At 42.6% G+C, this 17,637-nt stretch overlaps 1 protein-coding gene and 1 pseudogene across 4 annotated transcripts in view; one reads left to right on the top strand and one right to left on the bottom strand.

Annotated features, from left to right (window-relative positions):
* Positions 1–17,637, top strand: part of ALDH7A1 (aldehyde dehydrogenase 7 family member A1) — a 45,412-nt gene that overhangs the window by 2,665 nt on the left and 25,110 nt on the right. For 2 of the 4 annotated variants that reach the window (XR_010942080.1, XM_067731603.1), the window contains exons 1-5: positions 6,046–6,277; positions 7,562–7,615; positions 8,163–8,228; positions 14,692–14,772; positions 15,099–15,222. Coding sequence is in view for 3 of the 4 variants with exons in the window: in XM_067731603.1 (XP_067587704.1) it covers positions 6,086–6,277; positions 7,562–7,615; positions 8,163–8,228; positions 14,692–14,772; positions 15,099–15,222 (517 nt within the window). In the remaining variant the exon portion in view is untranslated. Of the gene's footprint in view, positions 1–6,045; positions 6,278–7,561; positions 7,616–8,162; positions 8,229–14,691; positions 14,773–15,098; positions 15,223–17,637 lie in introns of those variants that run through there. The other 2 variants (XM_067731602.1, XM_067731604.1) reach the window with 2 other exon arrangements.
* On the bottom strand, positions 3,783–4,272 carry LOC137221615 (large ribosomal subunit protein uL14-like; annotated as a pseudogene).

Genomic DNA, 17,637 nt, shown 5'->3' with positions numbered 1-17,637 from the left:
TCTGAGAATAATTTTCCCCATCAAGTAATAAGCCAGCATTTTAGTTGCAGCATCATTTTTTGGTTAGCTTGATTAATATGAGCCTGCCCAGAGCAATAGTTAGTGTCATTCACTCATGCTCTGTTAAATCAGATTCTGAGTTTACAATAATGAAATTTTATGTGATTTCTCCACTTTACTGCTGCCTTGGGGCAAGCATGCATTATCAGATCAAATCCCTCCGCCTTCTGGCCAGCTATTGTTGAAGAACAAAGACAGCTAGTATTCATGAAGACTTCCCAAGCACAGGTCATTTGTACTTATGCTGTGACTCCAAAGTCTTTGTTATAACCACCCTATGATGCCTTTGATAAGTCATTTGAAAAGCAGAATTGGCCATTTGCTAACTTCTCCACTTTTCATAGAGAATTGGATCAAGGTGTCCTGAGTTTAGTCAGTACATTTAAATTTCTATAGGGCTTTGCAGTTTTTACATATACTTTCATGTACGATCCATTTAATTCTTTTTCAAGTAGGAAATATGCTTTCATATGATTCATTTAATTCTATCTCTTCGTGCTTTGCCCCATCAAAATTCATCGATGGTGATTTTTCCTGACCTCTTATTGGCAGGCTAAGTGAGTTTTGAAAAAAGAAGGTAGAAGAGAGATGCAATCCCTATTTTCCATATAGGCAGTTGCTGGTGTCTATCATCCCAGAACTGGTTTAGAGAGACAGCCATGAACCTCTCTTCTTAGTGAAGAGAAGGAAGTTAACATTCCTTGAGAGCATTTATGTGTTGCTTCTAAAATTTAGTGCATCTGTAAATGCCTTTTCATTTTTTGAATCAAATGGAGGGGAAGAGAATGGAAGGATGTGGTGTTAGGATACGTGTACAAAGAATCTTACTGGCAGCCCAGAAAGTGAGGAGAATTAAATTCTCCATTAAAATGTTTGGGAATTAAAATGAAGGAAATTAGTTCTTCAGTCCTAGGGGTGGATGGAAAACAGTAGCTGGGTTGTTGATAGAGGTTACCAATGCTGGACAGGGTATCCTTGCTTTGTACCACAGAGGTGTGTTTATAGTTTCATTTTTTCGTTGATGTAAATGTATGTGAGCCTGGTAGGATGCTGGGAATTGTGGAGCCATGCAAGGATGAGTCAGAGATGGTCCTTGCCTTAATGGGGAAAAATATAACATTTTCAAATGGAAGCATCATTCAGGTATCTCCAGCACTTAACTACAGTTTCTGATAGGTGCTTGATACATGCCGATTTCAACATGGTTTGTTGAAATCATTTGTGTCATAAGGATGGAACAGATAAAGCTCAAGCGTGAATGCAGAGATGGAAGGAAGGGTTTTACAGGTAGAGAGAACAGCAAGGGCAAAGACACTGAGAGGAAAACACAGGCTTTGTATAGAAACATACAATGACTGTCTGGTTGCAGTGTGGAAGGCCACAAGGCAAGTCCACTTGGAATCACTGAGACACCTTATTAATTCAATTGATTTGAGAGTGTGTGTATATTTTTAACTCATGCCTAAATCATGCTGACTGAGATGGTGCTATTTCCCTTATATAGAGTAAGCCCAGTTATTGTGGAATTAGATGGAAGATGGGATGGTGGAGGGGTGGGGTTGGGGTGGAAAGAATATTGCAGGAAGAGGTGGGATGAATTGGGAGATTGGGATTGACATATATACACTAATATATATAAAATGGATAGCTAATAAGAACCTGCTGTTAAAAAAAAAAAAAGTAACCCCCCCCCAAAAAAAGTTGCAGGAAGATAGAAGAAATGGAGAATAAAGGAAATTGATCAAAACTGTCTTTGTTCTTCAAAAGCAAGAATATGCCCAGGCAGGATATTTAAAGGGAAATGCCACAATTTAATATTTTTCATTCTTTAGAAAACTCTAATTTATAATTTAACAAAGTGGCGAAAACAAAAAATCCTCTCTCCTCCACCAAAAACCCTCCTCCTTTGGCTACTCCAGGAAACAGCAGTCACCATCACTTTGGGAACTGGTTAGAAATACCGACTCTCAACTTACCTCAACATAATAAAGGCAATATATGACAAACCCACAGCCAACATCGTTCTCAATGGTGAAAAACTGAAACCATTTCCACTAAGATCAGGAAGAAGAAAAAGTTGCCCACTCTCACCACTATTATTCAACATACTTCTGGAAGTTTTAGCCACAGCAATCAGAGAAGAAAAAGAAATGAATCCAAATCAGAAAAGAAGTAAAGCTGTCACTGTTTGCAGATGACATGATACTATACATAGAGAATCCTAAAGCTGCTACCAGAAAACTACTAGAGCTAATCAATGAATTTGGTAAAGTAGCAGGGTACAAAATTAATGCACAGAAATCTCTTGCATTCCTATACACTAATGATGAAAAATCTGAAAGAGAAATTAAGGAAACTCTCCCATTTACCATTGCAACAAAAAGAATAAAATACCTGGGAATAAACCTACCAAAGGAGACAAAAGACCTGTATGCAGAAAACTATAAGACACTGACGGAAGAAATTAAAGATGATACAAACAGATGTTCTTGGATTGGAAGAATCAACATTGTGAAAATGACTAAAGTACCCAAAGCAATCTACAGATTCAATGCAATCCCTATCAAACTACCAATGGCATTTTTCACAGAGCTAGAACAAAAAAATTTCACAATTTGTTTGGAAACACAAAGACCCCAAATAGCCAAAGCAATTTTTTTTGTTTTTTGCGGTACGCGGGCCTCTCACTGTTGTAGCCTCTCCCGTTGCGGAGCACAGGCTCCGGACGCGCGCAGGCTCAGCAGCCATGGCTCACGGGCCTAGCCGCTCCGCGGCATGTGGGATCCTCTTGGACCAGGGCACAAACCCATGTCCCCTGCATCAGCAGGCAGACTCTCAACCACTGCGCCACCAGGGAAGCCCAGCTAAAGCAATCTTGAGGAAGAAAAATGGAGCTGGAGGAATCAGGCTCCCAGACTTCAGACTATACTACAAAGCTACAGTAATCGAGACAGTATGGTACTGGTACGCAAACAGAAATGTAGATCAATGGAACAGGATAGAAAGCCCAGAGATAAACCCACACACATATGGTCACCTTATTTTTTATAAAGGAGGCAAGAATATACAGTGGAGAAAAGACATCCTCTTCAATAAGTGGTGCTAGGAAAACTGGAAAGCTACATGTAAAAGAATGAAATTAGGGGCTACCCTGGTGGTGCAGTGGTTGAGAATCTGCCTGCCAATGCAGGGGACACGGGTTCGAGCCCTGGTCTGGGAAGATCCCACATGCCATGGAGCAACAAGGTCCGTGAGCCACAACTACTGAGCCTGCGCATCTGGAGCCTGTGCTCCACAAGAGAGGCCGCGATAGTGAGAGGCCCACGCACCGTGATGAAGAGTGGCCCCCACTTGCTGCAACTAGAGAAAGCCCTTGCACAGAAACAAAGACCCAACACAGCCAAAAATAAATAATAAAAATAAAAGGAATTCCCTTAAAAAAAAAAAAGAATGAAATTAGAACACTTCCTAACACCATACACAAAAATAAACTCCAAATGGATTAAAGACCTAAATGTAAGGCCCGACACTATAAAACTCTTAGAGGAAAACATAGGCAGAACACTCTATGACATAAATCACAGCAGGGAGGGGGCTTCCCTGGTGGCGCAGTGGTTGAGAGCACTACGGTGGTTGAGATTCACAGCAGAATCCTTCCTGACCCACCTCCTAGAGAAATTGAAATAAAAATAAACAAATGGGACCTAATGAAACTTAAAAGCTTTTTTTTTTTTTTTGGAGAAAATAATTTTTATTATCATTTTTTTCTTTTACAAATACACCGAAGAGTCATGCAATGCTGTCAGCATTGGACGCAATCCTGGGCCACATGTCTGCACATTCCTTTGCAACTGGTCCTGTGATGGCAGAACCTTTCATCTCGCCTTTATTGTTTACTATGACCCCTGCGTTATCTTCAAAATAAAGAAACACACCATCTATTCTCTGGTATGACTTTCGTTGTCGAATTACCACTGCTGGATGTACCTTCTTTCTGAGCTCTGGTTTGCCTTTCTTGACTGTGGCCATCACCATGTTACCCACACCAACAGCAGGAAGTCTATTCAGTCGTCCCTTGATCCCCTTCACAGAGATGATATACAGATTTTTGGCTCCTGTGTTGTCAGCACAGTTGATCATGGCTCCAACTGGAAGACCCAAGGAAATCCGGAATTTCGCACCAGAGGACCCACCACGTCCTCACTTCGACATCTTGAACGCCGGAAAGGGACAAAAAGGAAGTAGGTATAAAGGACACTGAGATCTCAACTCCAACGCCCTGCCCAATCTGGTCACGTCGAAACTTAAAAGCTTTTGCACAGCAAAGGAAACCATGAACAAGACGAAAAGACAACCCTCAGAATGGGAGAAAATATTTGCAAATGAAGCAACTGACAAAGGATTAACCTCCAAAATATATAAGCAGCTCATGCAGCTCAATATCAAAAAATAAACAACCCAATCCAAACATGGGCAGAAGACCTAAATAGACATTTCTCTAAAGAAGATATACAGATTGCCAACAAACACATGAAAGAATGCTCAACATCACTAATCATTAGAGCAATGCAAGTCAAAACTACAATGAGTTATCACCTCACACCAGTCAGAATGGCCATCATCAAAAATTTACAAACAATAAATGCTGGAGAGGGTATGGAAAAAAGAGAACCCTCTTGCACTGTTGGTGCGAATGTAAATTGATACAGCCACTATGGAGAACAGTATGGAGGTTCCTTCAAAAACTAAAAATAGAACTATCATACGACTCAGCAATCCCACTACTGGGCATATACCCAGAGAAAACCATAATTCAAAAAGAGTCATGTACCACAATGTTCATTGTAGCTCTATTTACAATAGCCAGGACATGGAAACAACCTAAATGCCCATGGACAGGTGAATGGATAAAGAAGATGTGGGGCTTCCCTGGTGGCGCAGTGGTTGAGAGTCCGCCTGCCGATGTAGGAGACACGGGTTCGTGCCCTGGTCCGGGAAGATCTCACATGCCGCGGAGCAGCTGGGCCCGTAAGCCATGGCCACTGAGCCTGCGCGTCTGGAGCCTGTGCTCTGCAACGGGAGAGGCCACAACAGTGGGAAGCCCGCATACCACAAAAAAAAAGAAGATGTGGCACATATATACAATGGAATATTACTCATCCATAAAAAGAAATGAAATCGAGTTATTTGTAGTGAGGTGGATGGACCTAGAGTCTGTCATACAGAGTGAAGTAAGTCAGAAAGAGAAAAACAAATACCGTATGCTAACACATATATATGGAATCTAAAAAAAAAAAAAGGTTCTGAAGAACCTAGGGGCAGGACAGGAATAAAGACACAGACTAGAGAATGGACTTGAGGACATGGGAAGGGGGAAGGGTATGCTGGGACGAAGTGAGAGAGTGGCATGGACATGTATACACTACCAAATGTAAAACAGATAGCTAGTGGGATGCAGCCGCATAGCACAGGGAGATCAGCTCGGTGCATGGGGATATATGTATATGTATAGCTGATTCAGTTTGTTATAAAGCAGAAACTAACACACTATTGTAAAGCAATTATACTCCAATAAAGATTAAAAAAATACAGCAGGAAAAAAAAAAGAAATACCGACTCTCAGACCCCATTCTGGACCCACCAGATCAAAATGTTCATTTAACACGATGGCCAGGTGATTACTTGCACATTTCAGTCTGACAAGGCCTGCTCTAACCTACTGTATTGTAGAGCCAATATTTTGCTGAAAAAAAATTCTAGCTGCTGCCGCTGTTGCCAGTCTCTTTCACCAGATGGCAGTAGCCCGTTCACTTCCTCCCAGCCCCACTGTTTCAGGCCGGTGTTAAGCTACAGGTTACAGCTCCGGGCTCTTGCGGAAGATCCAAATAGGCAGGGAGACGCCGAGGGAGGGGGCGGACCCTGTGGGCGGGACCGGACCTGCCCAATGGGTTCCTCCGGGTGGGGGGCGGGGCCCTATTTCAGCTGCTCCTCCGAACGCAGGCGCAGTGCGCCTCCCTGGTTCAGTATGTGGCGAGTTCGCCGTCTGCTCTGCGTGTACGTTCCAAGGAAGAGCAAGCTCACGGGACCTTTGAACAGGCCTGCCGCCTTCATGTCCACTCTGCTCATCAATCAGCCCCAGTATGCTTGGCTGAAGGAGCTGGGGCTCCGCGAGGACAACGAGGGCGTGTATAATGGAAGCTGGGGAGGCCGGGGAGAGGTATGCGGGTGTCCCGGGCAATCTCTGCGGCCTCACTTCGCCCCGGGAGGCCGGACACGCACTGCCCAGCTCGAGTCCCCACGGACGCTGTCGGCGGTTGTACTGGGTGGGAAGTTTTGAAGTCCACAGTAAAAGTTTCCTCACGTAGAATGTCTTAAAAATACCGTTAGATTTTAGGTCCCGTGTGTTATGGAGAATCGAGTTCATTTTGGAGCTGGTTGGGGTTGAAGTTCCCCCGCATACTTGAAACCGTGCCGGCAGAGTTCGGCACTCTAGTGAGAACTGCCACACGCTTAGCGGTGGAAATTATCGGAATTTTGTGCTTGACTGTGGCTCCTCACATGTGAGGTGCGCCACAGGTACTGTTTTACAGTATAGTTTTGTCTTGTCTTTTCTGAAATCCTTTGGAATGCAAGCTCGGACTTGCTGAAATCCTATCATGTTTTCATTGGGCTCTGAGCTTCCTTGAGGGCTGGGTTTTCAGCGTTTCTCTATTTCCAGAGCCTGACACCGTGCTTGACACCCAGTTAATGTTCAATAAAATGTTTTATAGAGTAGTATGGAAAGGTTAGGTTGTTATCACCTAGATTTTTTTGAGAGCTGCATACAAAAGAAAGCTTTTATAAGAAAATGTTATGTAACATTCTGATAGTTTGTTGAATGAACCTGCTTTGTTAGAGGAAACACATCTTTTAGTTATCTGTGACTGTAGGAGATGCAGGCGGTTTTAATTGTTCCCCAAATCCCCCCTCCCCCATTGGTGGTTTCAGCCTGTTTTTCCTGTGGTATCCAATCATTAGATTCATGGATAAATACCCTCTCCTGAAAGCCTTTTTTAAAGCTACACCTGGGTTCTTTCTTTATAATTGACCTCTCCAGTTTGTGTGGACACAGGCCTTTCCCATGGTTGTCTAGCTTTGGCCATTTCACCCCTTACCAGAGGGTGGGCAGAGTAAGGGAGAGAGGGAATAAGTTAAACTTGTAACTTTGCTCTGTTGTTAATGGAAATAGAGGCAAAATAATGGATTACATTTAGGCTTTTGTTTAAATACCTAGTATTTAGAATGGTGAAGGTGGGTTTTGCAGAAAAGGTTGTTCTGAACGTTCAGGTCAGAAATGAAAGCTCTGTAGAGTCGCTTATTTGTAACAAGTTAGTGTAAAGGTTCTGAATTTGAATATTGTGTCTTAGCCTCTTTTTTCCCCTTTTTTTCTTCCCCCATTTGATCTGCTCCCCCAGTTTGGGATTACATTTTCTATTTATGGTGGTCGTCTTTTTGTTTTAAGGTTATCACCACCTATTGTCCTGCTAACAATGAGCCGATAGCGAGAGTCCGACAGGTAAGTGGGTTTGTTTTTTTTTTAAATGCAGAATGCCCACTGGGAGTTTGTGCCAGTGACGACGAGCAATACAACTTTTCAAAGTCAAAGAATAATGTTTCTTTTTAATGTAACATTTAAGAATATCTGAGGCAGACTGTCGATGGGGGTGTGTGTGCCCCAGAAAAGGTGAACCCTAGAGAGGACTCGGGAGGGGGTCCATTGAAGGCCATGCTTCTGGATCACCTGGGTACTTTTGTTAGAATGAATGTTTTGACCTCTTGAATCTGGGTTGGAGCCTGAGGTTCTGAATTTCTAATACACGTCAGGTATTGCTCACAGATGAGGCTCCTGGACCTCGCTTTGAGAAGCAAGGTTTTAAAAAGCACAGATTCTGACTTACTGAATTCCAGCAAGTTTTTGGAAGTGTAGGCTGTGAAAATCATTTTAAACCACAAATCTTAGGGTCAACCAGAGATTTTACAATTCTTTTCCAAAAATCTGTGTTCTTAGAAGATCATCACTGCCCTTTCCTTTACCCTTTGTCTCCCTTCAAATCTTTATTTAGGCCAGCATGGCTGACTATGAAGAAACTGTAAAGAAAGCAAGAGAAGCATGGAGAATCTGGGCGGATGTAAGTATGGAGGCCATGGCACGATTACCTACTGTAATGACGGTGAGATAAGAGACATCTGATGAGCAGGCCAGTGCCCCCTTGCTGAAACAGGAGCTCCTGGGGGCTGCAACTATCTCCTCTGCCTTCAGTAATTTGGTGATTTTAAAGGGAATAGAACTCTACTAATGTAGCATAAATTTGATCTATGAACACTTTACTCTCCAACTGAAGTTACTTGAATTTATAATTAAGCAAAGAGAAAGGAATATCTATCCTAAAAATACCTGTATGCTCCTTCTCCCTGCCAGTTTTTTCGGGAGTGAGGGTATCTTAGCAATAGGTCGACATTCCTGGCTCAAATGGCAGTGGCCCCTCTTACCGGGCCTAGGCTCCAGTTCCTCAACAGTCTGATGAGGCTTTGAGGCCGGTTCTGCCTTCTTTGTCTGTCTCCACCAGGAGTTCTGTGAGCTGGTGTAGGGATTTTGACTGGAGCTGGGCCGGGCCACAGTGAGCTATCACTAGATAAGGGCCTAGGTCTGGAGGAGGGGAGAGTAAAGAACTGGCCTAGTCTGGATCTCTCAGGCCTCCCTCACCTCCCCCACCCTGAATATCCCTTTTGGTCTTCAGCTGAAGGCCCGAAGCAGCAGGAATATCCGGTCGGTTAACCCAGCTCAGCCCCTGGGTATTTTACTTCACCTTAGTGTGCTTTGTCTTGTAAAAAGGGGAGACCAGGTGTGCTTACCTCTTCAGTTATTGTGAGGGTTAAATGAATTAATCATTTAAAGTGCTTGCAGATAGGGGCAAACCTCCGTACCCGTGAGCTTGATTTCTAGAACCGTGTGCTGCTGGGTTTGTGACTGCTGAGCCTCAGTGGTTTTTTGTTTTTCTCCTGAATCTGTGATTGCTGTGGGGAGTTGGGGAAGGGCAGACTCTCCAGGAGAGCCCTGGGTTGGATGCAGGGTTATTGTCAGCCAAGAGACCACCTCTGTGCAAAGTAGGAAGAACATCTCTTTAATTCTGGCTAAGTTATGCTCAGAGTTCCATTATATACAATCAAAAATATCCTTCAACAAAGAAAATACCACTTCCAGAAGTAAGCAGTGTGCTGAGTAAAGTTCGCCTTAGCAGGTTAGAGAATTGTGACCAAAGCTGTGTCAAATTATTTTAAGTCAGCCGGTTCCACCTCTGCGGGCCTCACATCTGCAGATACGGAGTGCTGACTGTTCTCAGCCACTCTATGTAAGGGATTTGAGCATCTGCAAGTTTTGGAATCCGTGGGGGTCCTGGAACCAATCTCCTGTGGATACTGAAGGACAATTGTACTTTTTTTTTTTTTAATAGACTTTATATTTTAGAGCAGTTTTAGGGTGAAACTATAGGGGAGGAAAATTTTTTATTCTCTGCTAGGTTCTTTGGCTATTCTAATAATTAAATCAGCATACAGCAGATTGACAGGAGAAAAACAAATTTTAATTTTGTGTGAGGGGGAGACACAAAGATATGAGACCCAAAGGCAGTTAGGCAGTTGAGGCTTATATAACCATCCTGATCTAAGGAAAGGGGTGGGGGCCCTGGGGCTTCAAAGAAGAGGAGGACAAATCTCAGGAACGTGAGAAGAGCAAGTGTTTGGTAACAAATGTTTTCCCTCATGCAGATAAGTCAGATATAAAAAGTTACCTCTGGCGATGGCTCCTGGTATAGGTCCACTTTCTAAGTTCTTGTAGGCGGTTAAGGAGGTGTTGGAAATCTTTTCCGAGTCTACTGTGCTTTGACTGCCTTTAGCTCAAAATAATGCCAAAGAACATGCCAGACGGGCCCATTGTGGGGTGGCTTGAACCCCTTCAACGGAAGGATGATCAGTAAGTGTAGAGTTCCTTACTCTCCATCACTTCTGCAAGTTTCCTGTATTAATACCCTGCATTAGTGTGGTACATGTTAATTGGTGAGCCAATATGGACACATTAGTATTAACAAGTCCATAATTCACATTAGGATTCACTCTTTGCATGTACTATTTTGAATGCTAGTGAAACTTTTGACCAGAAACTTCCATTATATGTGTGTCTTTACCCACAGTAAATACAATCTTGTTTGAAAAAAGATTTGTGTGAATTCAGGGTCTTTTCTTTCCCTGAACTGGCTTTTAGGTTAGTCTTGGCTTTGCCCGAGGGGGTGGCAGCTGGCATTGTGATTCTTTCTTTAAAATCGTGCTGTACTTTGTTGTTGTTGCTACTTTTTGAATTCAGGTTCTTACTTGGTGCCTGCCCTTTACTCAACTGGGCCAGCCTCTGCACCTAACATTCTTACTATTTCTGCTTTTACTTGTTAGACCTCTCAGTAGAGTCGGGGTGCGAAGTGGGAACAGGTGGCTTTCCTGGGTGATGGTAAAATCAGTTGGGAATCCCACTTGTTAGAATTTGAGTTAAGCAATTGAGTCCAAAGTTTAGGGAAGAAGCAGAGCCTTTCCTAACTGTGCCTCTGGACTCCTGCCAGCAGGGCTGCTGGTTCTCAAACAAGAACAGACCAAAGCTTGATCCCCTCCTGGTATATACACTTTTCCTCTTGGATGCTCACTCATGTGGGGCTACTTCTGCTTGGTCCTGACCTTTCTGGATGACCTTGCCTATGAGGACAAACCACGGTTTCGTTTAGTTCATTTGTGTTAAACCTGGAATTTTTCAAAGGGAACTTTGTCTCCTTTTTCCTTAAAAAAAAAAAAAAAGTATGAAAATATGAAAAAGTAGTTATAAAAACATTTCTTTCTCTTAACTAAAACTAACTACAGGGAACCTGGTTGGGACTTCTCACTCTTGCTTTCTTTCATGAGCTGTTTAGTCTGAATGTCACCTGTTTCTGCCTCTCTCCATCCGCTGTGTGTGTCATCATTTTCTCCATTTCTGGTGAGGAGGTGCCAGAGATGACAGGAACTGTGAATGGGGCTCCTCTAGCTGAATAAAAGGATACCAGATACTTGGTAACTCTTTAACATGGGTGGCTATCTTTGTAGTACTTCCCCAGGGGCTCAGCTGGTACTTCCTCAGTGGTCATAGTTGTCTCCTATGGTTGCCTTTGATGCTCATTCTAAATCTTACTTCACGGTGAGGTGTGTAGGGACAAGGGCTCTCGTCTGCCATCTCAGGAGGGTCTGAGGTTATTGATGCCCCGTCACGCTGGGACTGATCAAGCCCACACGGGGAATATGGCTGTATTCCTGGTTTCCCGCTCCCACCTCACATCCCTCACCTCACACCTAACCCTGCCTTTCTTCTCATCTCTTGCTTGTCCTACTAATCATCTTGGAAGCTGGAGGAAAAAGAAAAAAAAAGCCAGGTTTGAGTGGTCTGGGATGGAATGTAGTTTAAAGCGTGGGTGGTGGTTCTAATATGTAGCCAGGGTTGAGACTTGATCAATTACCAAGCCTTAAACACTTTGAATTCTATTTCTCTCTATTGCTATTTTTGTGGTCCAGACAGCCACCATCTCTTGTCTGGCCTCATTTCCTGCCTGAGTCTTTTCTCCCTCCAATCCATTTTCTATACCACATTTAGAGTGGTATTTTAAAAAGCACTGTGATTTTTCTCCCCACCATATAAAACCCTCTAGTGATTTCCCCACTGCTCTTTGGATCCTTTACATAGTCCTTGGCAGTGTGGCCCCTACATTCCTCTCCTACCTCTTTGAAGTCTTTATAGTTTTCCAGAATCACCGTGTTCTCTTGTCTTTTAGCCTTTGCGTATGTTATGCTCCCTTTCCCCCATACTTTCTCTACCTCTTCAGCTGGTGAACACCAGTCATGCTTTAGGTCTTAGGTCTCAACTCTAAACTTATTCTTTTTTTTTTTTTTGCGGTACACGGGCCTCTCACTGTTGTGGCCTCTCCTGTTGCGGAGCACAGGCTCCAGACGCGCAGGCTCAGTGGCCACGGCTCACGGGCCCAGCCACTCCGCGGCATGTGGGATCTTCCCAGACCGGGGCACGAACCCGCATCCCCTGCATCGGCAGGCAGACTCTCAACCACTGCGCCACCAGGGAAGCCCTCTAAACTTCTTTAAAAAGCCTCCTTCCTCCCCACCTCCTTGCCCGCAAGTAATGCTAGGCTAACACTCATAGGTGGTCCAGTTGTGCAGTCTAGCTCCATCACGGTGCTTACCACATGAAATTGTAATCTCCTGTTTTGTTTCTACCACCCTCACTCGACCATTGGCTCTAGGGGGCATGAATCGTAGCTGACTTGTTTCCCTAGTATCCCGGGGGTTAGCACAATATCTGGCACATAGAACGTGTGCAGTAAGTGGTGGTCGAAAGACTGATAGAATAGATGTGCTTAGAATAGCTATGTGTACTGAGTTGGCCATTCTGAGTTGAAATTAACCAATTTGCTAAGTTTATAAATGTGTGGGCTAAATTCGATCAAAACATTATTAAACCCATTCCATGCCTTAGAAAATACAAAGGATCTGTGCTACTTCATTTAATGTTATAATTTTTGTTTACTGTTTCTGAAAGTGTGCAGGTATCGTAAAAATGGCAAATATCCGCATACAAAATGTGGAGAATGAAAGTCTCTTATGATTCCATTTCCCAGAAATTACAACTGTTAATATCTTTTATATTCCTTCAAACTTAATGCATATGGTAAGTAAACTTTTGCTTATCTTGCTATTTTTATGGCTTTTAAAAGTTTGTCCTTATAAATCTATTCTTCTTAGAGAGTGTCAAGCATTCCATTTTATGGCTATTCCATAATAAACCAATCATATACCGATGGACATTTAGCTGGTTTCTGTTTTCTCTACTGGAAACAGCACTGCAGTAAATGCTGTTGTACCTCTACTTCTGCACACTTATGTATATACTCAATTTCCAGAAGTAGAACTGCCTATTCAAAGCAGGGGACATTTTAAATGTTAATAGAATACCAAGCTACCCTTGAGAAAAGCTATACTAAGACATTTGGAGTACATCTGGGAAGGAGAGAGAGTGAAGAAGAGCCCTGAGCTCACGGTCAAGCTCTGGGAGGCCTCTCTGTGAGGAGGGCATGGGGGGACTGGCAGCAGCCTGGGGGGATGGGAATGGTCCTGTTAGTTGCCTTTCAAGGGAGAGGTGGAATAAATCAGGAAGAGCTGGAAGGGAGAGAAGGGGTGACATCGTAGGTGGCGAAAGTATGTCTCCATTCATGCATCACATCTCAAACTTAATATGGCCCAACCTGTACTCCACCTCCAAAAGAAAATCCTGATGCTTCTTCTGAGTTATCTTCATCCCTGTAATTCTACTTCCATCTACCTAGCTATTCAAGCCAGAGACCTGGGAGTCATCCTTAGTGCTTTCATTTCCCATACCTGTTCCATTAGTGCGTTCTGTCCATTCTACTTCCAAAATAGATTCTGAATCCACTTTTTGTCTCCCTTGCTTCTATCTTAAGGCTCAGTCACCAGTATTTTTTGCCTAGGCTAGTAGAACATGTTCTTAGTTGGTCTCCCTGCTTCTACTCTTTTCCCCTCCAACTTATTCTACACCCATCAAGGCACTGATCTTAGAAAAGTTCAAGCGAATCATCTTATTCTGCCTCTTAAAAACCATTAAAGACTTCCCATTGCACCTGGAGTAAAATTCAGACTCCTTAAAGCTCCTTCTAGCTGTAGGCGTAGTGTCCTCCTCAGTCAGCCCCTCATATATGATAGGCTTTTATTTTCCATGGATCTCTTACACGTTTTTCTTTTCCTTGGGAAGAATATTCCTATGGTTGACTTTTCCCAACCTTAGGTTTCAGCTTAAGTCTCACCTTGGAGATTTGGGTTGACAGCCTTTTAGGTAAAGTAATGTACCCGTTTATCCTCCAAGCCTGCTGTTTTCTCTGTCTTAGAAACCTCTTTATTTCCTTGGTCTTTATAGCCCTTGTGGCACTTCGTAATTATTTGTTGCCTCCCCCCGCCTGTTATTAGTACCATGACTGCTGCTAGATAAGAATTATTAGCTCCATGAGTGCCTCACTTATTTTAGCCCCGGTGCCTAGTACTGCTGTTGTCACATAGTATGTAGGTGCTTAGAAGTATTTGGTGAGTGAGTGGTACTATTTGAATGGATTATGGAATACCAGCTTTGTAAGTAAGCTGAATTTAGGGTCTGGGCATGCAGTCAGTTTGACCCATATGAAAATACCTCTGGGAATCATAAAGGGTTACAGGTATGTAAGGCATTCTGAGCTTTCTGGAGCCATCCCCAAAAGTTGTGTTCAATCTGAATTTCTCTATGTACTTAGCACAGTCCTTGCCTCACCAAGAACGTATCATCTGGATTTTTTTTTTGGTCTGTGGTATGGGTTTTGGGGCCTGCCATGTCACAGTCTTGATGGGATCAAAACAGTTGTCTTTGATGTGCTTGTACTTTGTTCTCTTATTGCACATTTATCTAATACTTACTGTGTTATAGACACAAGCTTACACTTTGAATCAGACACTAAAATTCCACTGTTTTCTTAGATTCCTGCTCCAAAGCGAGGAGAAGTAGTGAGACAGATTGGTGATGCCTTGCGGGAGAAGATCCAAGTACTAGGAAGCTTGGTAAAGTATTCTTGTAGTAAATATACAATCCTTCGAGTGAGGAATAAGGCTATGTTGTCCTCCTGTGTATAAGATTGTGATTTTTAAGAAGAGTAATTTATATATTTCAAAAATCTTTTCTTTAGAGGGAAGATTAACAAGATGGACAGGAAAAAGTGAAGACAATTCTTGGGTTTTAAAATTCTTCAGAAAAATAAGAACACACTTGATGAAGTTTATGAGCATCACAAAACAAACAAAATATGTTTTGATTTCCCCACCATAAATTTAATCTTTAAAGTATGAATTCTCTTGGAAAAATACGGCTTGGTCTTTTGTATTTTTAGGTGTCTTTGGAGATGGGGAAGATCTTAGTGGAAGGTGTGGGAGAAGTTCAAGAGTACGTGGATATTTGTGATTATGCTGTTGGCTTATCTCGGATGATTGGGGGACCCATCCTGCCTTCTGAAAGTAAGCAATGAAGTCAGTTCAGCTAAGAGATTTTTTATTTTATTTTATTTATTTTTAAGAGTTTCATACTCTAATACAGAGAGCTCCAAAAATTTCTCTGGCTGTGAACAGTTTGCAAAAAAGGAATTTCAGGTAATACATAGATATGATAATAACTTTAATCTCTTTACTAAGAAAGGCAAATTAAAACAGATGAAGACATCAGATTAAAATGCTTAAACTTTAAAAAAAAATTTTTTTAATTGGCAAGTCCATGGGTGAGACAGACACTCTTTTATGGGGACTTTTGGCAATGTGGATCACCAGTCTGTCTGGGGAACAATTTGGAAAAATATCTCTCCAAAGAGCCTTAAATACTTAATACCAGTTTCCAGAATCTAATTGAAGTAAATAATCTGAAATGTGACTGAGGTTCATGTGTGAAGATGTTCATTGTCCTATTCATAGGAAACATTAGAAATGGCCTACATGTCAAATCATATGACAAAAGTTGAGTAAATAATTTTGGTAGTCTATTAGCAGGCATTAAAAAAATCATGAAGTTTGCTTTCCCCAACCCCAAATTTTATAAGAAAGTTGTATTTACTTATTCTTGAATTATTTTTATTTTTTTGAAGAGGTAATATATTCATATCACAAAATTAAAAAGGAATAAAAGGGTAAAGGATGAAAAGTTTTTGTCCTCCCCACGGGATACTCCATAGTATTTCCATGGAATTATCGAATGTTTCTGGTTTCTTGTGTATCTTCTTAGAGCTTTTATTCACGTGCAGGCAAATACATGTCTTTTAGGAACATAAACGTTAGCAAACTGTATGTTCTGTTCTCTACGTTTTTACTACTTAATGTGTCTTAGAAATTGTTTCATATTATTCCAATAAGGTACTTCCTTCATCTTTTTTTTATGGTTGTCTGTTTGTTGTAAGGATGGCCAGTTCCTAAAAGATGGATATTTAGGGTATTTTCAGTCTTTGGTTGTTCAACTGTGCTGCGGGGACCAACCTTGTACTTAATGATGAGAACAAGGAAAAGTACCAGGGTGGAAGTCTGCCAAAGTAGTAATGGCAGAATTATTGATGGTTGTTATTGTCTTCTTTATATTTTTCTATATTTTCCAAAATTTCCACAATGGGAATTGTGTTACATTTATAATCAGGAAAAGAAATTTTTTAAAAAATCGTATTTTCCTGGGCTTCCCTGGTGGTGTAGTGGTTGAGAGTCCGCCTGCCGATGCAGGGGACACGGGATCGTGCCCCGGTCCGGGAAGATCCCACGTGCTGCGGAGTGACTGGGCCCGTGAGCCACGGCCGCTGAGCCTGTGTGTCCGGAGCCTGTGCTCCGCAATGGGAGAGGCCACAACGGTGAGAGTCCTGCGTACCGGAAAAAAAAAAAAAAGATCGTATTTTCCTATATTTTCTTAGAATATCGGGCAAATTCCCTGCTTGTAGGAAGTTAGGGGATTCTTTTCAAATGTACAGTTACTGGCTTTAATTAGATACATAATAGCGATTGCCTTTAGCCATTAGTAACTGTGTTAACTTCAGCACTGCTGGAGAGCACAGTGTGAGGGGGAGAGATGGGTGGAGAGGGAACCTTGGGTAGGGACTTTTCATGGAGTTTGGACTTTACCCTGAGGGCAGCTGCAGTACTGATCCAGACACCTAAGTGTGGCAAGCTACGGAGGGATGTTATAAGAGCTCCCCTGGCCTACTTGAGGGGAGGATAAAGACGGGAGGGGCAGAGAAGAGGAGGCAGGCCCTGCAGGAAGAGGCCCTGTGAGGCTGTACCAGCACATCATCTCCAGGGAGATTAGGGTTCCTAGACTAAGGAAGGGCCTGGGAATGAGGTGCAGCAAGTGGTGGGTTCCCTGTTTTTGCTAGCAGCATGAGCGTGGCCAGAAAGGTGGATGGCTGGGAGCGTGACCTTCCTAGTGCTTTTAACCAGGTTTTGTGAACCTTCACACTCCTTGCTCTGCTTCTTCACTGCTCCAGCTGCCTTTGATTAAAATAAGGCCCTTGTGGGATTATGGTGTCTTTAAAGTTTGTCTATAAAATGCAAATGGTTCAATTTGTATTTTCAGTTTTCCTGTATGTATGTAAAGCTTTATTTGTGCACTTCATTCGTTCAGGACTTTTATAATTATTATAACTTTTTCCCCTGTACATGAGCCACTTTGTTTTGAATTTAGAGAGGTTAGCTGAGGGCTTCATCAGAACATCAAGAACACGGCCCTGAGAGTCATGACTCCTGTGTTGTGGTCATGCCCTGACCTTGGCAATCACATCACCTAGGACACGTCTCATCTACTCTCTGAAGTTTCGTTGTCTCCCAGATGGGACTGAAACTGCCTGATCTACACCGAGTTCCTATGAGCAGAGGCGTAATGGATATCCTCATGGTTTATAAGATAATGTG

The sequence above is a fragment of the Pseudorca crassidens genome, chromosome 3, assembly GCF_039906515.1.
Source record: "Pseudorca crassidens isolate mPseCra1 chromosome 3, mPseCra1.hap1, whole genome shotgun sequence".
In the NCBI taxonomy this organism is placed as follows: domain Eukaryota; kingdom Metazoa; phylum Chordata; class Mammalia; order Artiodactyla; family Delphinidae; genus Pseudorca; species Pseudorca crassidens.
Note: the sequence above shows the minus strand (reverse complement) of the source record. Positions and strands in the feature narration are given on the sequence as shown.